The sequence below is a fragment of the Musa acuminata genome, chromosome BXJ2-5 (genome assembly GCF_036884655.1).
Source record: "Musa acuminata AAA Group cultivar baxijiao chromosome BXJ2-5, Cavendish_Baxijiao_AAA, whole genome shotgun sequence".
NCBI lineage: Eukaryota > Viridiplantae > Streptophyta > Magnoliopsida > Zingiberales > Musaceae > Musa > Musa acuminata.
The window spans coordinates 4612297-4639812 of NC_088342.1; the positions used below are offsets into that span (position 1 = coordinate 4612297).

Sequence of the window (27516 nt, forward strand, 5' to 3'; positions counted from 1 at the left end):
ATGGTGAAGGCAAAAAGCTTGACAAGAAACAATCTCTTTTTTCTCCAAAGCATTAAACAGTGACAGTGAGACCTGAACCACTGTTCAAGTTGAGGGGCTGGATGTTCCAACAGGGAGACTGGTATCATTCGATTGATGGTGTAGTTTGCGGCGAAGAAAATATCAAACCAGGAACGACGTTTGAGAGGTAAGATGAATCACCGAGCATAAACACTGATACTGGTACGTGCGTGCTCAGGGTTTCGGGGCAATTGCTTTCAGGTTAGTTAAGAATGGATGTTGCCTCGTTGATCGAGTCAATTTTAGTAAACCATGGTCAAAGTCACAACGCTGCGGAAAAAGATCGTCATTGAATGTGTCATCGATTCATCAGCAGCCTAGTTTGATTTTTCTTCCGACAGCCGACATCATAGTTTACTGAGAATCCTAAGATGACAATACAATGATGATAATGTTTTGTTCAACACTGAGAATTGTTCTTTTGCCAAGACTCTGTGGATGAGATGGAATCAGAGATATAAGCATAAATTCAATCAATGAATTTAGAAAGAAAGTTCATAGATTCAAAGGCACTAGTGATAACCTCATAAAAATCTTTTTTTTTAATGTCAAGCATTAGGAGAATATAAACAGTTCTATTTTTTTTTTTGGATAGACACATGAGTTGCACCATTTCCGAGAAAAAAAATGTATATATATATTATCATGTTAATTAAGGTAGATTATTCTTGATTGATAATGTGAATGATACGAGACTTGATTTTATTCAGAATAATTAAGTCTAAAATTCTAAAATTCTCGATCTGAATAGCATTAGATTGTTTTGAAATGAAAGTGATCTTCTTACCTGTCCGGGAAAGAGATAAAAGAGGTAATTAAGTCTCTCAGGAGCCTTTATAAAATGTCGGTCTAGGCTTTAATAAAGCCCTTATTGTCATAACAGTACTTTGAATTAGACTTCTAATCTAATTTTTTCTTCTCGACAAACTACGTTAAGAAAAATTGTCCGAATTTTTTGGGAATCATTTCCACGTTGTAGCCGAGTACGGGAGTTTGGAACTCTCTGAATCGATGACGGATTGTCTCTCACTTGTTCCTTCGTGGTAGTTATTATGTTTTAAGTAGTTATAGGCATGTGTTAAGAAGTGACTTATGATATAAAAAGGATTGTCTCTCACTTGTTCCTTCGTAGTAGTTATTATGTTTTAAGTAGTTATAGGCATGTGTTAAGAAGTGACTTATGATATAAAAATTATAGCGAAATTTGTATACCTAACTCAATCATGAGTGACATGGAGTGAGATAGTTATCGTTAGATCCTATAAATATGACCATAGTTCATGAAGTAAGATAAGAAAAATATACTTTCAAAATATTTTATAAATATTTTATATCTCCATTTGTTTTAAGTACTATATCGATTTTTTTATCAAAAAGATTCTTTTAATTGTATTGTTTGCTTGCTCTTCCATCCTCACCGCTCCGGAGCGTTGGCCTACTGGAACAACGTCTCCTTCCATTTCTGTCGATGGCGAGGGGTGACGTGTCGTAACCACGGAGGTGAACCGAGGGTCACGGGCCTCAAGTCGGAGTCCCTCCAGTTGAAGGGTAAACTATCTCCGTCCCTGACTAACCTCACCTTCCTCAGGAGACTCCATCGCGGTAGCTAGAAGAGATCCCCGATGATATCAACTCCCTTCCAAAACTCCAGTCACTCGTCATATGGACCAATCAATTCACAGGAAGCATTCCTCCAGAGATCGGGAAGCTTACTAAGGTTAACAAGACTTTACTGAGTGTTAACCATCTCACTGGACTTCTTGCTGCAACAGAAAATTTTATTTACTATTGCTCGTATTAAGGATATCGATCTATGTAATCTAAAAAGTTTAGAGACTTGATATATTTATACAAATATATAAATATTATTAGTTTTAAAAATGATATGTAAAAAAGATTTGTTAAAACTCTTAATTTTATATGAAAGTAATTAATAATATGACAATTGTTTGATAAGTAAATACATGTTATTATCTATATCATGGGGTTAAATATGATTCTGAGCCTCTTAATATAATGTGGATGTAGTCACCAATACAATTAAGTGTGAGCCGTGACTCATTTTGTCTTCTAAACAAATGCTTTCGGTTTGGTATTTTCTTTACAGCTTCGCCGTGATCATGTCTTGACAAAACGACACTCCAACTTGCAGCACCGGGATATTATTTATGGGTTGTCTTGACTCAGCGCCACCATCAACACGGATTAACATGGCTTAGAATTGCGGACTGACACAGCAATGAGATCTTTTTCAATATGACACGTCCAATTTCTATTTCCTCGAGACTATTTCGCTCTAATTAATGGATCTCCTGTAAATATATGACTGCTTCTTGGAATGTGGCGGCTCAATAATCATATTTAAGCATGATTAATGAAAATTCTGATGCTCGCTCGCATCCTATCGTTTTGCAGTGGCAAGCATTCGTCGGTGCACGGGACTCATCAGTTCCTTACAGGTTGAAATCTAAAGGTGAATTATCGGCTTCAGTGAAGTCATGGAACTCACGTAGTTAGTTCAATGCAATTTTTGTTCTAAACGATTAGGAGAATCTATAGATTCGTTTAGCTTTAATCTGAAGTTTTAGTTGCTTCCTCCATTACTTGATAGAATGAATTTAAATGAACAAAACAAGAAGAAGATCGAGGAATGTTTCCACCTTACAGCAGCATCACATAAGCTGGTGCGCACTTGTCATATATAATGTACATGAGGCCTATAGAAAACTCAGCTCTAATGTCAACTTAGCCTTCGAGCTTATACCGCCGACATCTTCCAAAGGCAAGATAGATAGCTCCAAGCAACTCACGACATTTCAAGATACTACGACTGGAACACGGAAGAATGCTCACAGATCTCGGGAGTCACAGGAGTGCTTTCATGGAACGAAAACGAGGGCGCTTCTTCGTATTTGTACGTGCACGTCCGCCGCCGACATCCTTCTTCCTTTTCCTCCTCGTAATCTTGTCTTCCGCAGGCCTATCAGCTTCCCAGTTCGGAACTCCTACCGCTGAATTCGATACAGATCGCCTCGCTCTCCTCTCCTTCAAGACTCTCGTCTCTGACCCATCCGGAGCACTGGTCTCCTGGGGGAACAGCTCCCTCCATTTCTGCCGGTGGCGAGGGGTGAACTGCCGTAATCATGACGGTGAACCGAGGGTCACAGCTCTGGTGTTGGAGTCCCTCCGGTTGAAGGGTAAATTATCTCCGTCCCTTGCTAACCTCACCTTCCTCAGGAGACTCCGCCTCGGCAACAACAGCCTCGAGGGTTCCATTCCGCAGGAGCTCGGCTTTCTATCCCGGCTTCGGTCTCTCAATCTAAGTTACAATCATCTGGGTGGGATGATTCCCACTTCTCTGCTCCAGAATTGTTCCGAACTCCGAATCTTCAGCCTGAGTCATAACAATCTCAACGGGACAATCCCACGCAATCTCAGCAACTGTTTGTATCTACGAGTTATTGATTTGGGCCGGAACACGCTCGAAGGAAACATCCCCAGCGATATCGGCTCTCTACCGAAGCTAGAGACGGTCTCCATCTGGGACAATCTCCTCGAGGGAAGCATTCCTCCAGAGATCGGGAAGCTTGCAAGCTTAACAGGACTTCACATGCGTTTCAACCATCTCGATGGACCTATTCCTGCTGCGATAGGAAACCTCTCCTCTCTTACCCAACTTGATCTGTCCAATAATCTTCTTGCAGGAGCCATCCCTGCTGAGATATGGAACCTCACCTCTCTTCGCGGGCTTCTGCTGTGGAATAATCGTCTCACGGGAGCCATCCCATCCGACATAGGCAATCTTGTCGGGTTGGATAGACTTTTACTGAGTTCTAACGAATTCACCGGCACCATCCCACCCGAGATTGGGAAGCTGGAGAAGGTATCTGCCGTGTTTTTACAGAACAACAACCTGGTTGGCACCATTCCCAATACTCTGTGGTCTTTGCGGAACTTGGACGCGTTGCTTCTCCGTCACAATCACCTGGAAGCGAAGAATGCTGCTGAGTGGAGTTTCTTGATGGAGATATAAACAAGAATAACCTTTGTATAGGAATAAATACTAGAAGACCAAAATACGCAGCGGAATAAAATGGAAACACAATCAAACAGAACACCAAGATATACGTGGAAAACCCCTTCAATGTGAAGGGTAAAAACCACGGGGCAAACTAGAGATAATCCACTATGAGAATAATGAATATATAAATCTCAATCTTTTGCCCAAAACCCAAGCAACAACCACAAGAGAATAACTGAGATACAAGGATCACGTTACTGCCCACAATATCTAAAACCTCCCAAGTAATCACAGCAAGAGCCTACTGTAGATTTGATCTAACCTGAGATGAGAACACTGCTAGATGATTGTGAACAGTATCTCTGCGTTGTCCTTGTCTTCTTCCCTTTCTTTCTCTTCCTCTTCTGCCTTGTTCTCCTTCTTCTCTTTGGAATCTCGTCGCTACAAAGATCTGTCTCGTTGCTGCCTTTTTATAGCTTTAATCTGCCTCTAAAACGCAGCCACCACACCCCCCTAATCTTAATTAGGGTTAGGTTAAGAGGGGGTGTGAGCTGTGGGCTGATAAAGCCCACATGGGCTGAATATGGGCCATCAGCCCAACAACCTCCCCCTTCAGCCCATAAGGGAGGCTGTCCCATGACTCCTCAATGTGAAGCCATACCGACCAACTGTCGGCATATCTCCTGTCTTTCTTTTGTTAAGGTCTTCGTCAACATGTCTGCTCCGTTGTCATCTGTATGAATTTTCTGAAGCTGCAACTGCTTCTCTTCAAATACATTTCGAATCTAGTGGTATCTGACATCTATATGCTTTGACTTGGAATGAAACATTGGGTTCTTACACAAATGGATGGCACTCTGGCTGTCACAATGCATCACATAATTTTCCTATTTCAGCCCCAATTCTTGTAAGAATTCTTTCATCCATAACATTTCTTTGCATACCTCTGTAGCAGCAATATATTCTGCTTCTGTGGTGGAGAGAGCAATACACCTTTGTAACCTGGATTGCCATGACACAGCTCCCCCTGCAAAAGTAAGTACATAACCTGAAGTAGACTTCCTCGTATCTATATCTCTTGCCATATCTGCATCTGTGTAACCTGTTAACGCAGGTGCTCCACCTCCAAAGCTTAAACAAACCTTAAAGCTCCCTCTGAGATATCTAAAAATCCACTTCACTGCTGCCCAGTGCTCTTTGCCTGGATTTGCAAGAAATCTGCTAGTAACACCCACTGCATATGCGATGTCCGGCCTCGTACATACCATTGCATACATTAAACTTCCAACTGCTGAAGCATAAGGAACCTTTTGCATTTTCTCCTTCTCCTCATCACTTGACGGACTCTGTTCTGAGCACAACTTGAAGTGACCAAACCATTTGATGTACACACAATGATCTGAAGCCGTTCTTTTGTATCCATTTTCTGTCATAAATGAATCAAACTTTCTGTACCACTGTCTTGGAGCTTGCTTTAGCCCATACAAGCTCTTCTTCAACTTGCAGACAAAATTATCTTTACCTTTGACTTTGAAGCCTTCTGGTTGCTCCATATAAATTTCCTCCTCCAAATCACCATGAAGGAAAGCTGTCTTTACATCTAACTGCTCAACCTCCAAGTCCTGGCTAGCAGCAATACCAAGAGCAACACGAATAGAAGACATTTTAACAACAGGAGAAAATATCTCTTCAAAGTCAATACCTTTCTTTTGACCAAAGCCTTTCACAACCAATCTAGCTTTGTACTTTGGTTGAGAACAATATTCTTGAGTCTTCAACCTAAAAACCCACTTGTTCTTCAAGGCCTTCATTCCATTTGGTAGCAGCACCAAATCATAAGTGTGGTTCTTCTGAAGAGCATCCATCTCTTCCTGCATAGCAATTAACCACTTCTCTTTCTGCTCACTCTCAACTACTTCCTGGTAACTCTCTGGTTCACCTGCATCAGTAAGCATCACATACTCATCTATAGAGTATCTTCTGGAAGGTTGACGTTGTCTAGAAGATCTTCTCAATTGAGGTTCTGCGGGAACTTGCTTTCCTACTTCTTCTTGCTCAACATGTCCTGCAGGTAAATCAATATCAGGCTCTACACTATTTTCCTGCACATCTCCCCCATCACCCTGATATACTGGAGGAATAACTGGGTCACAATCTGCTAATCCTTCTACAGAAGTCTTGGCTGGTGCCTTTTCTTCGAATCCTCAAAGGTTTGATCCTCAAAGAAGACCACATCTATACTCCTGAACACCTTCTGCTTTTCTGGATCCCAAAGCCTGTAACCAAACTGATCATGTGAGTAACCAAGAAAAATATATTCTTTAGACTTACCATCTAGCTTGGACCTCTCATTATCTGGAACATGTGCAAATGCACGACAACCAAACACTCTCAAATGCCTGTAGGAAACATCTTTCCCTGACCATACATGCTCTGCAACATCACCATCTAGGGTTGTACATGGTGATAAGTTGATCACATCAACTGCAGTCCTCAAAGCCTCATCCCAAAACCTTTTGGGTAGCTTGGCCTGTGAAAGCATACATCTGATCTTTTCCATGATGGTGCGGTTCATCCTCTCTGCAATTGCATTATGCTGAGGTGTACCAGGAACTGTCATCTCATGTTGGATCCCATGCGACCTGCAATAGTCATTAAACAATCCCATATACTCACCACCATTATCTGATCTTATGCATTTCAATTTCCTTTCTGTCTCCCTTTCAACCCTGGCATGAAATTCTTTGAAGACATTAATAACCTGATCTTTGGTCTTCAAAGCATAAGCCCAAACTTTCCTGGAAAAAATCATCTATAAAAGTGACAAAATAAAGTGCACCACTTATATCAAGAACATCAACAGATCCACCAGGAGTTTTTGTCCTCAAAGGACCACATACATCTGTATAAACACGGTCTAAGGCATGCATTTTTCTAGACAAAGCAGCACTAGCAAATGAAACTCTATGTTGTTTACCAGCCAAACAATCAATATAAGGGTTCAGATGTATACCTCTGAGATCTGGTAATACCTCTCTCTTGGAAAGAGCTTGCAGCCCCTTCTCGCTCATGTGTCCCAATCGCCTATGCCACAACTCCATACTGAAGTCTTTCTCTGTAGCATTTAACTGCTCACCATAAGCTTTAGCCTGCAACCTGTACAAAGTATGACATTTCTTTCCATTAGCTATAACAAGAGAACCCTTACTGAGCTTCCATTGCCCTCTGTGAAATCTGCTTTCATACTCTTCATCATCTAGTCTTCCAACTGAAATTAAATTTAGCCTCAAGTCAACCACATGCCTCACATCCTTGAGTACCAACTTACAGCCAAGGTTGGTCTTTAAATGGATATCACCCATGCCAATGATGTCTGCTGTGCCATAGTTGCCCATCTTAACAACACCAAAGTTTCCAGACCTGTATGTAGCAAAAAACTCCCTCCGTGGTGTAGCATGATAAGAAGCACCTGTGTCAATCACCCACTCAAGATCCTGACACACACAAGAAAAAATATCATCAGAAGGAGACAAAATCAAATAATCACCACCCTACACTGTAGCTGTAGTATTATCATTTGACTCTGTAGACTCCACTTCTTTTCCCTTTTTCTTGTTCTTCTTAGGTTGCTTACATTGGTTCTTGTAATGTCCTTTCTCACCACAGTTATAGCAAACAATATCTTTTCTTGATCTTGACTTGCTCCTACCCATACGTGAACTGCTTCTAGACTTTGACCTTCCTCTGTTCTCTGAGATAAGTGCCTGTGAATCATTCTGAGATGTTGCCGAACTCTTTCTTCTCAACTCCTCATTCAACAAACTGCTTGTTACTTGACTCATAGTGACAATACCATCTGGCGCAGAATTACTAAGGGAAACCACCAGTGTCTCCCAACTTTCTAGTAATGAACTGAGAAGTAACAATGCCTGCAACTCATCATCAAGAGACATTCTCATAGAGGATAACTGGTTAGTAATACTCTGCATTTTATTCAAATGCTCAGCAATAGAAGCACCCTCTCTATATTTTAGGTTCACAAGTTTTCTGATCAAAAAAGCTTTGTTGCCAGTTGTTTTTCTTTCATAGAGACTTTTCAATTTTTTCCAAAGAGAATATGCAGAAATTTCAGTAGAAACATGGTGAAATACACTATCATCAAGCCACTGTCTAATAAATCCAATTGTTTTTCGATCTAACCTCTTCCACTCATCATTTATCATAGTTGTAGGTTTTGCACTATCCCCTTGCAAAGGTCCATACAAATCTTTGCAATACAAGAGATCTTCCATTCTTGGTTTCCATATCATCCAATTATTTCCATTCAAACTAATCATGCGAGAAATATTACTGGCCTCCATGTTCAAATACAAAAATTAAATCACCAAAACCCCGCTCTGATACCAGTTGATGGGGATATAAACAGGAATAACCTTTGTATAGGAACAAATACTAGAAGACCAAAATACGCAGCGGAATAAAATGGAAACACAATCAAACAGAACACCAAGATATACGTGGAAAACCCCTTCAATGTGAAGGGTAAAAACCACGGGGCAAACTAGAGATAATCCACTATGAGAATAATGAATATACAAATCTCAATCTCTTGCCCAAAACCCAAGCAACAACCACAAGAGAATAACTGGGATACAAGGATCACGTTACTGCCCACAATATCTAAAACCTCCCAAGTAATCACAGCAAGAGCCTACTGTAGATTTGATCTAACCTGAGATGAGAACACTGCTAGATGATTGTGAACAGTCTCTCTGCGTTGTCCTTGTCTTCTTCCCTTTCTTTCTCTTCCTCTTCTGCCTTGTTCTCCTTCTTCTCTTTGGAATCTCGTCGCTACGAAGATCTGCCTCGTTGCTGTCTTTTAATAGCTTTAATCTGTCTCTAAAACGCAGCCACCACACCCCTCTAATCTTAATTAGGGTTAGGTTAAGAGGGGGTGTGAGCTGTGGGCTGAATATGGGCCATCAGCCCAACATTTCTTAGATGCCTTGACCAACTGCACCCGCCTCAGGATATTGGATCTATCAATCAATCATCTGTCCGGCGTGTTGCCAAAATCCGTAGCCAATCTGTCCAAAACCCTGCAATGGTTAAAAATCCACGACAACCAAATAGCTGGATCCATTCCAACAGAGATCGGAAATCTCAGTAATTTGACCGTGATTACCATGTCCTCCAACCTTGTTGACGCCACCATTCCCGCAGCACTCGGAAGCCTTCGGAGGTTAATATAGATAGATTTGAGCGAGAATTACTTGGCGGGAGGAATCCCTGCCACCCTCGGAAACCTCAGTCAATTGACCTCTCTTCTTCTGTCCTCCAATGAACTGCGTGGATCCATACCTCCGAGTCTTGGAAAGTGCCCATTGGATACCTTGAACTTGGCATTCAACAAGTTAAGCGGTGGGGTGCCAAAAGAGATCTTTTACATCCTCAGTCTCACCAAACTCTTCGATATTTCACACAATTCATTGACAGGATCACTGCCGCCGGAAATTGGGAACCTGAGGAACATCCAAATTGTGGATGTCTCCAGCAATAGATTGTCGGGTGAAATTCCAGGCACCATTGCTCGATGTGAAGTCCTGCAGTACCTTCACATGCAAGGGAACTTTTTCCATGGGCACATTCCATCGTCATTTGGGCAGTTAAAAGGGCTTCGAGTGCTGGACATTTCAAGCAACGATTTATGGGGACGTATACCAGATTTTGTCGGGAGCTCTCGGAGCATGACTTACCTTAATCTCTCCTACAACAATCTGGACGGTGAAGTGCCAACGGATGGGATTTTCGGAAACGTGAGTGCTTTCTCAGTGTCGGGAAACATCAATCTTTGTGGGGGTGTTCCCCAACTTGGATTGCCCTCATGCTCCTCAAGGAAGAAGACTTCGTCTGTGAAGTTGATTGCGATCATCTCTGTTGCCGGAGGAATCTGTTGTGTCATCTTTCTGATTTCCTGTTTTGCTGCTCGTTACTGGCCATGCAAGTCGAGGACACACGACTCCGTCGCCGCTCGCAGCAAAGATCAACACCGGAAGGTCACTTTTGCTGAGCTAACCAAAGCAACCGATGGGTTTTCGCCTGCTAACCTTATTGGCACGGGAAGCTTCGGATCTGTGTACAGAGGCGTCGTGGATTGGGAAGACCACAAGGATGTGGCGGTGAAGGTACTCAACCTGCAGCAAAGAGGAGCTTCAAGAAGCTTCGTAGCTGAATGTGAAGCTTTGAGAAACACCAGGCATCGGAATCTCGTCAAGGCACTAACATCATGCTCGGGTGTTGATTTCGGAGGGAACGACTTCAAAGCTCTAGTGTTTGAGTTCTTACCGAATGGAAGCCTGGACGAGTGGCTTCATCCTCCCGAAAGAGACGAACAGGGTTCATCGAGAAGGCTAAGCCTTATGCAACGACTGAACATATCGATCGATGTGGCTTCCGCGTTGGGCTACCTTCATCACCATGGCCGCACCCCGATTGTTCACTGTGATGTTAAACCGAGCAATGTTCTTCTGGATCATGACATGGTTGCCCGTTTGGGTGACTTTGGATTAGCGAGGCTCCTGAACAAAGTTGCCGGCAAGTCATCGACCAACTCGGTGACGTTGAGAGGGTCGGTCGGTTATGCTGCTCCAGGTGTGTTTAGATTTCAATGATGCTTCTCATTTTGTTGATCTATATGCTCTTAGATTTGCTCACTATCAGAGAAGAAGTTGGCATGAATGAAGTAAGTTGTGATTCGTTCTGCATGCATTGCAGAGTATGGGATGGGCAATAAGGTCTCTACGGAAGGGGACGTGTACAGTTACGGAACACTCCTGCTAGAGATGTTCACCGGGAAGCGACCTACGGACGATGGCTTCAAGGAAGGTCTGAACCTTGGTCGATACGTTGAGGTGGCACTTTCCAAACGCGTAGTTGACATCATCGATCCCTACTTGTCATTGCAAGGGGGAGATGGGGAAGCACGTCACGCAAATCCAATGGCAAATGGATTAAGCACGAGAGCGGTAGAATGCGTTGCTTCGGTGCTTACAGTCGGCGTTTTATGTTCCAAGGAAGCACCTAAACAGCGAATGCATATGGAAGCGGTCGTAAGGGAATTGCACGACATCAGGGATGCGTTTCTGGGACTGCCTCTACTGTGACAGATTTGGACGGAGTGCCGATGAGATCATCTACTATTTTGCATTTATCAGACAATTCAGATTAGAAAATTAAGTCTTTTTTTTTATTTTCAAATCTTTAATAGATTTTGTCTTGATGATCGAAGTCAATTTTAGTGACCTATGGTCAACGTCACAACTCTGTAGAAGAAGGCCACCATTGTTGTATGTGTTGTCGATTCACCGGCAGCCTAGTTTGACAACTAAATTATAGTTTATTGACAACACCAGTATGAGCCTAACATAATATAATAATAATGTTTTGTTCAACTCCCATTGCATTGCAGACTACATTTCATGAAAATGAAGCTTCACCTATCATTGTGGAAAGTCAAATAAACTGGTCAATAGCTCCATAATTGACCTTATCCAATCAAGTCATCTGGCTAACGAGTGGCCTATACTTTTAAGAGATCGAAAAGTGAGTTAAATTTACTATTTTACCATTATCAAAAAAATTATAAAATATAAATCTCAAATATCTGGAATGGAATGGGAGATAATCTCTTGGTAAAATTTAAAAGTCTAAGAAAATATGATTTGATCCAAAAACCTAGCTATAATTTTGATGCCTTCCCATAAACCTAACGCTCCAATCATAATAGATTTCGAAGCTTGACATGGTTCTCTCCTCAACCACATAGGAGCATTTATTACGGTCTTAAGTAAGGTATGCAATATCGTATCGTATCGATGCTTCATGGCTCGATACGAAACCGGTGTACCGAGCGGTACACTAGGACGTATCGAACGATTTTATATATTTTCTTTTTTATTGTAGCATTTTAGCGTTGCTATAATGTAATACTATAGCACTGTAGCACGTTCCGTCCGATACCGGACGGTCCGCGTACCGATATACCTTCGAACCGATACGTACCACCTATATCGGATGGTACCATTCAGTACTGTATACCATGATCTTAAGAACGAATCTCGTTCCTGTAAGTTGATCAAGAGCCATAAATGAACCACTCTAACTTTAAATAAAAGTCAAATTTTACCTGAGAGTTCTTAAAATCTTATCTAACACTTTAAGAATGCCCCGGGTAGAATCAAATGTTTCATTGGGACTCTGGCAAATTGTATTATTTGACTTTGTTAAGAATAACATTTTATTAAGAATTATACATTAAATCGGAGACAACATTGAAGGTCCTCATCTCATTCACCCCTACACATCTTGGTCATTTGCTTACAAGAATACTGTCGTCGATCACTTTGGTCATTTGTTTCTTTTATTCTATAGCATAAATCGAATGAATGAATTTATGAAAATAGTTCATAGATCCAAGAATGTGACTGATAACTTCTCAAGAAATGAAGTCAAAATTTTTTTCGAGATCAAGCTTTTAGGAGAATGTATAGAGTGCACTATTTCGAAAGCAATGAAAATATTATCATGAATATTTTTATCTTTAATAATGTTAAATTATTCCTGAATAATGAGATTATTGATATGTTACTTGATTTGATTTGCAATAACTTTGGTGAGTAATTTGTATATGACATTACATAATGTAATAGTTCTAAAATCTTTAATCTAAACTACATATGTATGGCCTTAACTGTCCCACAGCGATGTCCTTGAAAAAGAACAAAAAAAAAGATAATCTTTTAAAGTCCACTCTGACGCCTTTATAGAATTCAATATTAAGATGATCTAACTTTAATAAAACCCATAATAGTCTTTTGAATAAGACTTTTGAATAAGACTTGTAATCTAATTTTTTCTTCCCGACAAACTACATCAAGAAAAAAAATTGTCCTGACAAGTAAACTTCGAGTTTTTTGTGTGCTAACTTTGAATTAGTATACATATAGATTTGCTGTGGATGATTTCTAAATTGTATCCGAGTGCGGGAGTTGGAAGAATCCTTTGCATGGAGCAAACACGACATGAGTGCTTCAGATCTGCATGGGTTCTTTGGCCATCCTCCTTCATGCTTTTGCTTCTCATGCTCTCTTCTTCTGCTGGCTCATCAGCTTCCCAGTTTGGAACTCCCACCGCTGAATCGACCACTGATCGTCTCTCGCTCCGCTCCTTCAAGACCCTCCTCTCCGACCCATCCGGAGCGTTGACCTCCTGGGACAACGCCTCCCTCCATTTCTGCCGGTGGCGAGGGGTCACGTGCCGCACCCACGGAGGTGAACCGAGGGTCACGAGCCTCGATTTGGAGTCCCTCCGGTTGGAGGGTAAACTATCTCCGTCCCTGGCTAACCTCACCTTCCTCAGGAGACTCCGCCTCGGTAGCAACAGCCTTGAGGGTTCCATCCCGCAGGGGCTCGGCTTTCTATCCCACCTTCGGACTCTCAATCTTAGCAACAATCAACTGGGTGGGATGATTCCCAATTCTCTGTTCCAGAACTGTTCGAGACTTCAAATCTTCAGCCTGAGTCATAACAACATGAATGGCACAATCCCACGCAATCTCAGCAACTGTTCGGAACTCCAAGTCATCGGTTTGGATCAGAACATGCTGCGAGGAGACATCCCCACCGATCTAGGCTCCCTTCCAAAGCTCCGGGAACTCGTCATGTGGAACAATCTCCTCGAAGGAGGCATTCCTCCTGAGATCGGGAATCTTGCAAGCTTAACAGGACTTTATCTAGGCGGCAACCAACTCACCGGCGCTATTCCTGCTGCGGTAGGGAACCTCTCCTCTCTTGCCCATCTTGATCTGTCAAACAGTACTCTTGTAGGAGCCATCCCTGCCGCAATATGGAACCTCACCTCTCTTCGTCAGCTTGTGCTGTGGAGTAATAAGCTCACAGGAGCCATCCCATCCGACATAGGCAATCTTGTTAGCTTGACCACACTCTTTCTTCATTACAACCAACTCACTGGCACTATCCCATCCGAGATTGGGAACCTAGTGAATCTGACCGTATGTGTTTTGGGTGGCAACCGCCTGGTTGGCACCATTCCCAAGAGTTTGGGCTCCTTGCATAGTTTAGATGCATTGATTCTGGGTAGCAATGGGCTACAAGCAAGGAATGCTGCCGAGTGGAGTTTCTTGGACTCCTTGGCCAACTGCACCCACCTTAGAATCCTAGATATATCGAAAAATGATCTAAGTGGCATGCTGCCAAAATCCATAGCCAATTTGTCTAGATCTCTGGAAGAGCTAGACATCGGAGGCAACCAGATAGCAGGAAGCATCGCTGAAGAGATTGGGAATCTTATTAGCTTGACCAAAATCACGATGTGGTACAACCTTCTCGGCGGTGCTATTCCTGCAACGCTGGGAAGGCCTTCGGGTTTAGGAAGAGTAAACTTGGGAGGAAACCATTTGGTGGGAGAAATCCCTGCAACCCTCGGGAACCTTACTAGATTAAACATTCTTGTTCTTGCCACCAATGACCTGCATGGATCCATACCTCCGAGCCTTGGAAAGTGCCCATTAAATATCTTGAATCTTGATTCCAACAGGTTAAATGGTACGGTGCCCGTACAGATCTTTGACATCCCCAATCTCACCAAACTCAATATTTCGCGCAATTTATTAACAGGAGTCCTGCCTTCGGAGATTGGGAGTTTGAGAAACACCCAAAGTATCGATGCGTCCGATAATAGATTATCCGGTAGATTGCCCAGCGGAATTGCTGGATGCCAGGTCCTGGAAATCCTTTGCATTGGAGGGAACTATTTCCAGGGACCCATTCCTTCGTCGTTTAGCCAGTTGAAGGGGCTTCGAGTGCTGGACATTTCAAGCAATGATTTATCGGGGCATATACCAGATTTCCTTGGGAGCTTTAACATGACGTATCTCAATCTCTCCTACAACAATTTGGACGGTGAAGTGCCAAAAGATGGGATTTTTGCAAATGCAAGTGCATTCTCGGTGGTGGGGAACAGTAAACTTTGCGGGGGTATTCCAGAACTTAGATTGCCATCATGCCCTTCCGAGGAAAAATCTTCTTCTGCTAAGCTAATTGCCATCGTCTCTGTTGTCGGAGGAATCTTGTGCGTCACCTTTCTGATCTCCGTGTCGGTTGCTTGTTATCGATTACGCAAGCCAAGCAGGCTTTCTTCTGTTACCTCACGCATCGAAGAGCAGCACAGGAGGGTCTCTTTTGCTGAGCTGCTCAGAGCGACAAATGAATTTTCGCCTGCTAATCTGATTGGCAAGGGAAGCTTCGGATCTGTCTACAGAGGAATCATGGATTGGGAAGACCACAAGGAAGTGGCGGTGAAGGTACTCAACCTGCAGCAAACAGGGGCTGTGAGAAGCTTCATGGCCGAATGCGAAGCTCTGAGAAACGTCAGGCATCGGAATCTCGTCAAGATACTGACATCGTGCTCAGGTGTTGATTTCGGAGGGAATGACTTCAAAGCTCTAGTGTTTGAGTTCTTACCCAGTGGAAGTCTGGACGAGTGGCTTCATCCTCCAGAAAGAGACGAACGGGGTTCGTCGAGAATGCTAAGCCTCGGGCAGAGATTGAACATATCCATTGATGTGGCTTCTGCGTTGGATTATCTTCATCACCATGTTCCGACCCCCCCGATTGTGCATTGTGATCTCAAACCGAGCAACGTGCTTTTGGACGATGACATGGTGGCACATGTGGGTGACTTCGGATTGGCGAGGTTCGTGGGCAAGTCATCCCAGAGATCGACGAACTCGATCACGTTGAAAGGGTCCATCGGCTACGCTGCTCCAGGTGTGTTTCTTAGCTTTTCCTTTGGATAATTTACCACTGGAGATTGATGAACGATGTGCATGTCACAGAGTATGGGATGGGACACAAGGTTTCAGTGCAAGGTGATGTGTACAGTTACGGAATGCTCCTGCTGGAGATGTTTACTGCAAAGCGACCTACTGATGATGGGTTCAAGGAAGGTCTGAATCTTCATCGCTACGTTGAGAGGGCACTTCCAAAACATGTTGTCGAGATCATAGACCCAAACTTGTTACTGGGAGGGGGAGAAGAAGAAGCATGCCGTTCAAATCCATCGGCAAATGAATCAAGCATGAGAGCAGTAGTAGAGTGCATTGCTTCGGTGCTCAGAGTTGGCGTGTCGTGTTCCAAAGGATCACCAAAAGAGCGAATGCAAATGGAGGATGTCATAAGGGAACTTCATGACATCAAGGATGCATTTCTTGGATCGACTCTATTGCGGGCGTAGAGATGATATCAACGTTTGATAAATATTAAGATTATAATTTCTGTACCGCATATAAATTATGAACTTTTATAATCTTCCCCTCATAACTATTTTGACTTCTTTCATAGTGTTAGCATCTCAATATATTATTTGTTCTTCCAACAAAAAGAAAATGCAAGATAGAAAGTTGAAACATCTTCCAGGCTAAGCCTTTTGAGTATACAACATATTTCATGTAATCCTTTTGCCTCATAATTAGAGTTTTTTTTTTTTTGACTTGTAAATCGATTCTTTTTAAGCCACAGCATGTCTTGAATCTGAACCGATAAATGTCAACTCACAGCGAATTATCTTGAGGAGAAAAGTCAAAGCAGAAAGACGAGAGATATAGAGAGGATTAGTAAAAGTCGTGCTCCTATGTCAAGTTTATAGATGCTTTTATCAGAGCAACTGCATGCTGTGGGGAGTCGGTCATGTGATCTTACATTTCAGCGGCAAAGGATTTGCCACAGCCACAAGTTTGTGTTGCATTCGGGTTCTTAAATGAGAAGCCTCCACCTATGAGTGCATCACTGAAGTCGAGCTGCATGCCGTACACAAAGAGTAGGCTCTTGGGATCACAAACTGCAAACTCAAAACCGAAAGTAGAAATTAGATTATTTAATATGTGATTGGCCATTTTATTTGACACAACAACACATTAATTCTGATTCTTATAATTTGTACTACTATTGAAAGATACAAATATGCTAAGATTACTCATTATCATTAAAAGATTTTTCGATTTTTTAACTTTCCCATAAGATCCATCTCCAACAGCGCAAAGAAATCATCAGTTACAACCCCACTAAAAAGCCTTTTCTCCTCCGTTAATATTGCTAGAATATTGCTTGATCATATTAAGAACTAAATGCAGCTTTGGTATGAATTTATAGACTTTGCTGAGAGAGTGTCATAAGGATTTGAGGTCCACTAGTTTGCATAAACTAAAAGAATCTTACTTGCTGAATGTAAAAATTTTCAGTTTTCAGTTCCATATATGTCCAGATAAAACGAAATTAAAAAAAAAAAACCTAATGAATGACCTACTCAGAATTCAGGTTATTCTAATAATACTCCAAATAAATTCCTAAGAAAAGAAGAAAGTTAAAATCATATTTATGCATGAAATAGATTTATGCGACGATGGATCTATCTGGTTGTTTATTGGGTTTCTCTCAACAGTTTAATCAGTGCTGATTAAGATCCTAAGGGAAGGAGAAAGGAAGAAACATACCAATCACAAAACCATTGTATTCTATCACTGAGTCATCAGGTCGTGTGTTGGCACGGTTTTCAAACTCCATAGTGTATGACATGCCAGAGCATCCACCTTGCTTCACTCCAATTCTCAAGCACAGATCTTCATTACGTTCAGATCTCATTTTACTCAGATGGTTTATTGCTTTTTCAGTTAATGAAATTGCAGGGGCAAAGCTACCAGATGATGGAGCTGCTGTATCATTTAAGTGCAACGATAAGAAGGTGATTCTTAGCACAACAAATAAAAGAAAACATTGTTCAATATGACTAAAAAATTAGGAATCCAAAACCCAATAAAAGAAAATGGCAGAAATAAAATCCAAAACATATTCTGGACATTTGAACTGAGAATGTCATCAACAAAGAAATTTTGATATGTAGAAAATATCTTACAAAATAGCCATTTATGCAGTGAATTATAATTAAGATAGAAGATAGATTAAGGTTTAGTATATAACTGTCAGATGGTTGCATCATAATGACATGTCCGATGTTGCAATAGTGGTCCAGTAAAGCTGAGTTGACAATATTTCATTCATAAAATATGGACAACCAAACATGGAGTTTGCATGTCTTTTCTTCTAAGTTGACAAATTCATTAATGAGGAAATATAAACCAAGTCATTCATATTGTTCCAATTAAATCAAACATAAAGGTCCATATGAATGTGGATGCAAGTGTTGTAGCAAAAATCATATGATGTTTAGATTGGAGATATGTTTTCTTTTGTTTGTTAGAACATAGAACAAGATTGTTACATCTGATTGTGGCTCTAAAACTAATTAATAAGAGAACTGGAACGAAAGATTTCATGGAGACAGCAAGGTTATCTGCTTGTTGTGTCTCTTTAAAGCAAATGTTGAAACTAGTAAGAGTTGTAGTCAGGAAATTTCTTTATGGCATTCATGTTATTGGAAGAAACCCCTGGGTGCATCAGTAAACAATCTTTCAAGCGGAGGATGAATATTAGGAAATTTGCATCATAAAACACCAAAAAGAGAAAAAGGGAGAAGGACAACATGCATCATAAACATACGGCAGTGCAGAATCTTATTCTTTGGAATTCATGCAGCCTGACTCTTCATGTTCAATCTGAAAAATGAGTCCCCTTGAACCCAATATTGTTATTCCCAAGTTTGCCTTTGCCTAACTCAGTAAATGCATACAGAGTAGCTCAAAGAAGGATATTGTGCAGAAAACATTACATAAAGAAACAGAGTTAAAGAGAACGGAGTTTTCATATATACATGATCCAAATGGCTCCTCGAAAACAAGCAACACCCTATTACATTATGAAATGGAGTTAAAGAGAGCCAAGTTTCTCATTTATAAATGATCCAAATGACTACTCCAAGAAAAGCAACATTATGGTTAGTAGATCTTATGCAGATTAGCATAAGATCAAATCCAGGATGATACATGTTCAGTGACCAATTTTACTATCAGGGTTCATATTTTGAGAGATCTTATTCCTATTTTAGTAGCATTTCATTGGCTTATGAGATTAGTTTACCTCCTATAATTCCTATGTATAAAAATGTTCGTCAGGCCATCAGACCATTTTTTTTATGCAATTAATTCAGAGATGGTTTAGTAGTAATCTCTTCCCTTCTGTTCTTCGAATTAGTGGAAACCCCAATTGGAGGGTAACAGACTGTCAAATAAGTGTTTTCCGAAAGTCGAGATAACAATTGGAGAGTTATCTCAAACCTTTAAAAATTCCATCGACCTCAGAACCAAAGGTCTAGAAAACCCTAAAATTTTCCGGCTTCAGATCAAAAAGACAATACAAACTTTTTCTTCCAGATCAACAGAGAGATAATCAAGCTAAGATTTGTGGTTACAACCGTAAATTACTGGACAAACATCAAAAAGGGAAAGTTTTTCCATGCGATCAGATGATTCATAAGGGGAAAGGAACAGAGAATAACAGATCAACTGACAAAAGAACTATTCAATTTGTAGAATCAAAGACAACCAATACCTGAAGTAGCCGACAAACGAATGCGAGTTAGATTCCTGCGATTGAGATCGCGGGGTAACCTGACGGAGGAACGAAGGGCGGCGGTGTTGCGGGACTCTGTGCAGCGCAGGTGGCATAGGAGCTGGCCAGGGATTCCGGCGGAGAGCGCCATCGGAGAGAGCGAGAGGCGGCGGAGTCGGGCGAGGAAAGTATTATTTTTCCGGAGATTTCGGAGAAAAAAAAAGGCTTTAGAAATACGCGGTCGTGTTTGGCGTGGCTTTATTGTTATTTATTTATATCGATCCTTATACAAATTAGAAATAGCGTATTTAGGTTTATAAATCGTAATACATGATATTAAAACACCTAAATCAACTATGAATAACACTATACAATAACAACAACAATAAAATCATAAATCTTAACTATTTATATTTAACTAAATAAATATTTTAATATCATTAACATATGTAAAAATTATATATTTAATTAAATTTAAGATACTTAAATATTTTTTTCATACCATTAATATTAATTATTTTATCTTTTTAAATATTTTTTCTCATCTTATTTTGTATTAAAATGATTTCTAATTATTTATAAATAAAAATATTTTTATATATTTTTTATAACTCAACGTATTTATCTCAATATTCTTATTTCGATAGTATAAATTATATATATATATATATAATTATTTAACACTCGGATTCATAAAACATGATTAATATCATAACTATCTTATGAATAAAACTATCTAGCTTGAAATAAATAAATAAATAAATAAATATATATATATATATATAATATAAAGTAATCTTAATAATCTTACCATCATAAAGAATTTTAAAAGAATATTAATAATAAAAATGAGTCAAAATAACAAATATACATTAAATTTATACGTAAGGATATATAAATTGTGTATTTATTGTATTTAATTTATTCCGTCACCCAAAGCAGGACAGCCTCAATTCTGGTTCGGTGGGCCCGCTGATTGCTAATACGATCTTCCATCTCTTCTGGCCGCAGACTTGGATGATATTTGTGTGTCATTCTCCCAATCCACACTTGACGTCTCTTGATTGATGGCTTGGTGGAAATAATTTAGTGCCTCCTTTAGATATTTTCTAAGAAGGAAAGGAAAATTAGAAAAGAAGGGGTGTTTCAGCTTTGGATTGGCTCTCTAGGAGTTTGGGTCGATGCGATTCATCCCATTAGCTACCAACTTGTCGGCTTTAAATTTGGGATTGGTACGACTAATCTAAATTGACAAATGATCAGATTCAATGTGTTTAACATGTTTCAAATCAGTCTATCGATTACATCATACGAGTCTCATAAATAGATTGATCCACAGTGATTAGAACATTTGGCCCAACACGACTGTGTTACTCTGCACCAAAACAATGTGTTGACAACCCTCTATCAACAATCTGTGTTTGTCGAGGAGATACGGGTACGGTTGACCTCCTAAACCCTGGAAAGTGGCTGCATCTTTAGACTGATTGGCATGGGATTATGCAACATCAATCATCCATATTGAAGACGTTAGAGTTATGAAGTACAAAGAGTAATAGCATGCATGAAGAGAGTTTCCTGGAGCTGATACCTCCAAAGAGATGCTTCACAGATGATCAGAAAAATCAATGATAGACCACAACATATGAGCACAACTCGTAACTTGCCGAGCTTTTTACTTTCTAATGTGCAGCGCAGCACTGCTAATGAACTTTTTTTCATTGAAACAGTAATTTCATATGGACAGGAACAGAACCACTGAGTGTAAACTAAAGAGAATTAGATCTAGCAAAACATATTATGCCTGTGAAATGGAAACTAATAATCCTACGAAGATGGCCTTGAAGGGCCTGCGCACAATGACAAACTCCTCACTGCAACCTTCACTGCACCCACAACACCAAGCTGTCTCATATGTGGGCTCAAACCAAGGCCATCACTCTTTGTGTTCTCATCGATCTGAACATTAACATAAAATGCTACCTGCAAATGCGGAACTATAACGTTTTAATGTAGATCTTAATTCTTTTCTTGCCTCTTATATGGTAAGAGAGACCAAACTATAATCAAGTAAAGCCAAGTAATTCACCAACATGGTTATTAGCCTTATGGTTATTGGCACGGTGTGTACAGGTGGAGGGAAGTGACTCTTCATGAGTGAGGTGGCAACGTCGCATAAGACAGGAACAACAGACTCAGAATAAACCCAAGTTAAAAGAATATTACTCTACAGTTTAGTTTCAGTGACGAGAATGAGGAAGGGGTGATGCACTAGTTAATAAGTTCTACATCTCCTCCCAGATGCAAGCATGCAAGAATTCCAAAGGGTAAAGTTCACAGTAGAATACTAGAAAAATAAAAATCAAACAAAGAGGATGCTTGATTATTAATTGCATACCTTGCCAGATGCATTCCGCACAGGTGACACGTGAAGTAGATTCCAAAACAAGCTTCCGTCTTTCCTGAAAAAGTGGCATCACAGTGTTGCTATCTATGCGTAAAATGAAATTATAAATCCTGTAGCATTCATCCATCAAGTTGTCAAAAGGCACCTGTAGTTCAGGAGACGTACTGTACAAGCACACTCGACCTGAATGCTTTGCCTTATCTATAACAACAAATAAGAAGTGTTAGGATGTGCATTGTGGATACACGCGGGAGGCTCAAGTTTAATAAGATCCATAAGATGATGGTCACTAGTATCTACCTGATGTAACACCTCAACTTCTGTATCAGGTCCATTCAAGAACTCATAGTTGTGTCCCAATATCTCATGTCTTGAGTAACCTATAAGATAAAGGCAATTGTTTAAAAGATGTGCCCAATCTACCATTCGGGTAAAATGTTGGGTTTTATCATACTGAGAAAAAATCGCATACAGAAGCACATAGACTGACCACGGAACCAGACAAAAGATGGCACTAAGCAATTAAGTTGACTAGCTGTTAATGCAACATGGGATAATTACTAGTGACAGCTATGCGTCTTATATTCCTATTCTGCTGCACAAGAATCTAACCAAGCAGCAAAAACACAGTTTAAGTGCATAAGTTGACATATGATTGCTGGCAGATATGGAAGTAGCTACTGAATGGATGCAATATGATCTTTTGACAAACCTTCCAAAGGCCATGAGGTTGTGGTCTGAAAATTTGTTGGTCAAACAGCATGTCAAAGACATGCCAACCATCTTTAAGGAGTAACCTAACAAGACAAGCTAGTTAATTGCATTTCATTCTCAGGCATGCTTATCATGCTTTGATTTTTAATGCACAAGGTTCTCCAAAAGCTCCAAGTCATACCACAGGATCCACTTCAACATTTAACTTTACTTCAAATCAAATTTTGTTTATCTACCTCAATTACAGGTAAGTTGATCCTCAGGGAAAGAGGCAGATACTTAGTAGCCCGGTCATTGCACTTGACACTTACTAGGTAGGAAATCTACTTCAATCAAAGGTGGAAAATTGCACAAGATAAAGTAAGAGGAAAAGTCATTGAAACCAGTGATACGATATTGGCAAACACATGGGACTATAGGAGAACTCTGAATTCTCAAAAGGATGTTGGATTAAAACACTGCATTTAAATTGTAATAATTATCATCCAGCATTCGTCAATAAAATGTAACTATCATAAAAGAATGTAGGTTTACAGCACCTGTCAAACTTAGGAATTCATCGCTGGCGTAAACAATGGGCATGTCAGGTAACTGGGGATCAGTCCTGCAAGAAATTAATTGATTTCCCTATTAGCATAGCAACAAGTAAATCCCCAAGCTCCGCCAGATTGCTAAGCTAAAACAATATCAGCAGGAATGTGTAACAACTCACAGTACAAAGCTCTGTTTGATTCTACCAAGAGATAAAATAAGGGATGAACTGAGTGGGGAGATGCCAGCCAATCTGCTTCTCTGGCTGCTGACCACTCTGCCTGTAAGCTTGCTATACTGAGTCAGAGCTGACAGGATGCTGTTGGCAGCATCTGAGGCCCTCTCTTTCTCTTGCTCGCTCGCTTCACGTGATTCTTCAGCCTCCAATCCTGCAGGGAGCAATTGGCACAACATTATACCAATCTGGTTTCTGATAAGATTTGCCCGTCAGACCACTCAGGCCTCCAACACTGTCATTTGAGATTCGATAACATAAGAACAAGCAAAAAATGCAGTAAGTGAAGCACAACAATGTCAAGCGATGAATCTTCAATTGGTCGGTGACGGAACAAAAATTCAACTAAAATAGATTAATTTGAGAGGAATTAAACTAATTCTTAATTATTATCATGAAAAAGGAATCAGAATTCACCTCTATTGTCGACATCCACAAACAAATCCGCAGCAAGATTACACCCTAAATCGCAGTCGGAGCGCACCTCGTTCCGGCACGCCCCAAACAACCTCCCTCTAGCTCCTCCACATCTAGCCTCCGACAACGACCTAGATCGCCTCGGGATCGGCACCTGGACCGCCACAAAGTGCGCCACCCTCCCGTCGTCCACCCCAAACACCGGGAAAAGATGGAATAGTATCCAATGCGGCGTTCCGTCCTTCCGGTAATTAAGCAAGCTGATCTGGAGCGTCCGCTCCTCCCGTATCGCCTCGCGGATCTCCAACACCGACCGCCGGTTAGTGGCAGGGCCCTGGAACATCCGGCCGTTCCGGCCGAGGACCTCCTCACGGGAGTATCCGGACATGGCGAGGAACCCGTGGCTGGCGAAGACGATGGGGTGGCCTGCGACACCCGGGTCCGTGATCAGGAAGCAGCCCTGGATCTCGTCGAGGGCCTCCGCGATCCAATCGGAGTAACGGGCGGTGAGCGACTGGTCGATGAGGCGGCGTGAGCATCCCGCCATGACCTCCGCCACCGCCGATGGTGGCGATGTGTTCTCGGCCCGACGCCCGATCGACGGAATCGTCAGCGCCACCATACGCGCCGCCGCGGCGGAGATCGCTTCTTTCACCTCATAACATACTACCAAAACGGAGGAGTACCGAATTGCCGCTTCAAATAAGAGATCAGATGAGAGAAGGGTTTGTGATCATTATTCGCTATAGACAAAGGTGAGACGGGGAGGGGAAAAAAAATCTTTGGGAAATGGTGGGATAAATTTTTATGTTAATACGTTGCTTGAAAAAATTAGTGGACGGAAAGGCCAAAAAACTAAAAAGAAAAGAAAGCAAATAGAAGCGATCGGCGAAGAGGAGAGACGAGAGGAGGAGAACACGCAGATTTGTGTGTGTGTGGGTTTTCTGTAATATCGAGTCGAGTTTGTGATTTGGTATATATATATATATATATATATATATATATATATATATATATATATATGTGTGTGTGTGATTAACGTATAAAAAAGCAAGGAAGGAAGGATGAGTGGATGAGTACAGACGTGGCGAGTGGCTGTTTCCATGTGGTGACAGCGACGTTATCCGTAATAATTGCGCCGGCCGCGTTCCGCCGGGAGTTGATGACGCGGATACAAGAGAGAATACGAGAAGTGGTGGAGGATTAACAACCCCAAACCTACCCTCGTGCTTATTGGAACGATTAATGGGCCCCATGAGGTGGATATCGGGTTGGAGCTGACTCTGGAAGTTCCGCAAAAACACGAATCGCAAGTGTTGTCCGATTGGTTGTTGTTGCGGAACCCGTGGGTCCCGGCCGTGTTGCCAAATAGGAAGATGAGATTTCCTGGCTGGCGACACGGCCGAGACAGGTGAGCTAGGCCGAACCGAAAACGAACCGCGGCGGGTTCAGGTTGGACCGGTTCGCCGCAACCGTTATGGTAATTATCGGATGGTGACTGGGCAACAACTGTACACGTGTGCAGTTCGGAGCGGACCAACTTGGAATCCACATCGTCCACTCGAGATGAACGGCCAAGAAACCGAGGAGACCGGAGTGTTTCGTCGACCGATGCCGCCTATTGGTCGGTGGCTGGTGAGCCCCACGGTTGGAATCAATGGTGCAGAGGGCCCATTTCTTGTGTTTCGTATCTGGGTCAAGACACAAGCGCCACACAGTTCACGTGCGGAACACTCGGTGTCCTCCGCTCCCCCACGTTTGTGGTCGGAGTTGAGCTGCACGCTGACCTCCTTTCCATCCCAATTGTCTTGATATTATTATTATTATTTACTTTTCCCTTTTATATTTCTTTTAATTCTCTGGGAAAAGTGCATAGGTATATTTATAATCATATGGTCATATAAATGTCACTCGGATTAAACAACGTATCTTAAGTACACGGAAATCTTCCAAGTGGTCGAGCGTGTAATGGGTTTGATGGGTTGGGCCGCATCGGTGCATGTTCGGCATCATTTGTGGGTCGGAACAGCCCATTAGACCAAATCAGGTGGAGTGTTGGTGTCGATTCTTCCACGACGTTGTCAATAGGTCACCCTGCCGTATCGAATTCTCCTTCACGAAGTACAAATATTATTCTCAGCTCACGAAGTACAAAAGATATTATATTTCTAAAGAAAAGTCAAAAGGTATGAGTATGTAAAAATACTATAATTAATGAATTAGAAGATTGACTCATTCTTCTGACAAGTGTTGCGTTAGCTATATTGTTCGAAAAATATTTTAGAGATTATAATAAATAAGAATATTATTTCGAGCTAAAAAGGAACACAAATATCGCCCAACTTGTTGTTGTAGTCAATCCGGCGGTCAATGTCACAACTTCTACTGGATTCGGACGCACCAACTAATAGCCAATTCACCATCGAGTCATATCAAAAACCAGTGAATAGTAGGCAGCGTTTCACGTGGAAGTCAAAGTCATCAGCTCCTTTTCATCTACAAGTGGGGCGTCACTATCATGACATCATATCGCACCTCGAAGCGTATAAATACGGATGGGGTTCGTCCCAATAACAGTTGACGTGTTTACAATATGACTCGGTATTTCCAAGGAGTAATTAATTATCTTTATTTTCGTGGTTTGTGCCGACGGAGTCATGTCGACCGCCGTGACGGGGTATTAAATTGTGGGTGACATTAACGAGGCGCGATCGCTGGTCTCTATCACATTAGTCTCCACGACGACGATGAATATATTATAATGTAGCAATTTTAGGGTATTAGTAACACAGCTGTCCGCTTAATTGATTAAGACTTTACTGATTTATCATCATATTTTAATATTAAATTTAATGAAACTATCCTCTGAATCTCTCATTCTTTCATCTCATATGAATATTTTATATAAATAAATCTTTTTTACTATGAAATTTGAGAGGCTCAAGAGAAGGTTAATTAGATGCCAAGCATCTTTGTTTGTCTTCAATCTCTTAAGCCTATTTGGACCCCTTACTTCTCCTGACGAATACTTCGCCGTGATTCATATCATCGGCGTCAGTTGTTCAGGCAACCGAAACAAAGAAAAGAAAAGGCCGATTATGCCTGAGAAAAAGAGAGTGTTTATTTGATGCAACATATGTGGTACACAGCATCCATGGGAGGAAGCAATCACACGGAACGTATGCTATTATTTTGCGTTGATTTGTGAGGCCGGCTCCTGGCAGAGGAACAAGGCCCAGAAGCCGCCGAGGCAGACCGCGGCCGCCATGCTCCACACCATGACCGCCACGGGCCGCGGCATGATGGCCGCCACCTTGTAGGAGAACAACAGGGTGAGGAGCGTGGCGAGACACCATACTGCGGCCTTCAGCCGTGGCCGGTCCGCCGCGGTGCCTCCCTCCAAGCACCGAACGCAGCGCAGCAGGAGCAGGAGGTCGGCGTAGGCGATGACCACGAAGGCCACGGCCGAGGGGTCGTCCCTCGAGCGGTACACGGCCGTGACGGAGCTGTATGTCAGGACGGCAAGTCCCAGGGTGGATAACCGGGCGTCGGC

At 41.6% G+C, this 27516-nt stretch overlaps 5 protein-coding genes across 8 annotated transcripts; 3 read left to right on the forward strand and 2 right to left on the reverse strand.

Moving 5' to 3' along the window:
- The first annotated feature begins 2667 nt into the window (after positions 1-2667).
- Positions 2668-5189, forward strand: LOC135611669 (LRR receptor-like serine/threonine-protein kinase FLS2). Its single transcript, XM_065107313.1, has 2 exons — positions 2668-2974; positions 3039-5189. Exons 1-2 carry the CDS (start codon positions 2683-2685, stop codon positions 4091-4093), a joined length of 1347 nt encoding a protein of 448 aa, XP_064963385.1. The 5' UTR covers positions 2668-2682; the 3' UTR covers positions 4094-5189.
- A 4153-nt stretch (positions 5190-9342) lies between these two features.
- LOC135612194 (receptor kinase-like protein Xa21) lies at positions 9343-11484 on the forward strand. The gene is made up of 2 exons (XM_065108145.1): positions 9343-10732; positions 10856-11484. Exons 1-2 carry the CDS (start codon positions 9700-9702, stop codon positions 11242-11244), a joined length of 1422 nt encoding a protein of 473 aa, XP_064964217.1. The 5' UTR covers positions 9343-9699; the 3' UTR covers positions 11245-11484.
- A 1541-nt stretch (positions 11485-13025) lies between these two features.
- Positions 13026-16997, forward strand: LOC103984087 (probable LRR receptor-like serine/threonine-protein kinase At3g47570). The gene is made up of 2 exons (XM_009401508.3): positions 13026-15927; positions 15996-16997. The coding sequence occupies exons 1-2, from the start codon at positions 13098-13100 to the stop codon at positions 16391-16393; spliced, it is 3228 nt and encodes a 1075-aa protein (XP_009399783.3). The 5' UTR covers positions 13026-13097; the 3' UTR covers positions 16394-16997.
- Positions 16699-19896, reverse strand: LOC103984088 (iron-sulfur assembly protein IscA, chloroplastic). Of its 2 annotated transcripts, none has more exons than XM_009401511.2 (3): positions 19660-19896; positions 17649-17864; positions 16699-16996 (listed from the first exon to the last, which is right to left on the reverse strand). In XM_009401511.2, exons 1-3 carry the CDS (start codon positions 19808-19810, stop codon positions 16854-16856), a joined length of 510 nt encoding a protein of 169 aa, XP_009399786.2. In that variant the 5' UTR covers positions 19811-19896; the 3' UTR covers positions 16699-16853. The 2 variants fall into 2 exon arrangements, with proteins under 2 accessions (XP_009399786.2, XP_009399784.2); XM_009401509.2 differs by having other exon boundaries at positions 17649-17867; positions 19660-19895.
- A 1002-nt stretch (positions 19897-20898) lies between these two features.
- LOC103984089 (protein TWIN LOV 1) lies at positions 20899-24924 on the reverse strand. Of its 3 annotated transcripts, none has more exons than XM_009401513.3 (7): positions 23964-24924; positions 23493-23700; positions 23320-23384; positions 22367-22446; positions 22212-22267; positions 22058-22121; positions 20899-21118 (listed from the first exon to the last, which is right to left on the reverse strand). In XM_009401513.3, the coding sequence occupies exons 1-7, from the start codon at positions 24583-24585 to the stop codon at positions 21002-21004; spliced, it is 1212 nt and encodes a 403-aa protein (XP_009399788.2). In that variant the 5' UTR covers positions 24586-24924; the 3' UTR covers positions 20899-21001. The 3 variants fall into 3 exon arrangements, with proteins under 3 accessions (XP_009399788.2, XP_009399787.2, XP_018681852.1); XM_009401512.3 differs by lacking the exon at positions 20899-21118 and adding an exon at positions 21306-21642 and having other exon boundaries at positions 23964-24923; XM_018826307.2 differs by lacking the exon at positions 20899-21118 and adding an exon at positions 21419-21656 and having other exon boundaries at positions 23964-24923.
- Between the last annotated feature and the right edge of the window lie 2592 nt (positions 24925-27516).

Coding starts and splice junctions, on each gene's coding strand:
- LOC135611669 (XM_065107313.1), top strand. CDS start 2,683: ATGAACAAAACAAGAAGAAGATCGAGGAATGTTTCCACCTTACAGCAG. Junction 2,975..3,038: donor GAGGGCGCTTCTTCGTATTT/GTACGTGCACGT, acceptor TGTCTTCCGCAG/GCCTATCAGCTTCCCAGTTC.
- LOC135612194 (XM_065108145.1), top strand. CDS start 9,700: ATGCAAGGGAACTTTTTCCATGGGCACATTCCATCGTCATTTGGGCAG. Junction 10,733..10,855: donor GGTCGGTTATGCTGCTCCAG/GTGTGTTTAGAT, acceptor CATGCATTGCAG/AGTATGGGATGGGCAATAAG.
- LOC103984087 (XM_009401508.3), top strand. CDS start 13,098: ATGATTTCTAAATTGTATCCGAGTGCGGGAGTTGGAAGAATCCTTTGC. Junction 15,928..15,995: donor CATCGGCTACGCTGCTCCAG/GTGTGTTTCTTA, acceptor TGCATGTCACAG/AGTATGGGATGGGACACAAG.
- LOC103984088 (XM_009401509.2), bottom strand. CDS start 19,810: ATGGCGCTCTCCGCCGGAATCCCTGGCCAGCTCCTATGCCACCTGCGC. Junction 17,868..19,659: donor TCGTTTGTCGGCTACTTCAG/GTATTGGTTGTC, acceptor TAAATGATACAG/CAGCTCCATCATCTGGTAGC. Junction 16,997..17,648: donor ATACAATGGTTTTGTGATTG/GTATGTTTCTTC, acceptor TTGAGTTTGCAG/TTTGTGATCCCAAGAGCCTA.
- LOC103984089 (XM_009401512.3), bottom strand. CDS start 24,585: ATGGTGGCGCTGACGATTCCGTCGATCGGGCGTCGGGCCGAGAACACA. Junction 23,385..23,492: donor ATCAAACAGAGCTTTGTACT/GTGAGTTGTTAC, acceptor AATTTCTTGCAG/GACTGATCCCCAGTTACCTG. Junction 21,643..22,057: donor TGCGGAATGCATCTGGCAAG/GTATGCAATTAA, acceptor CCGCATTTGCAG/GTAGCATTTTATGTTAATGT.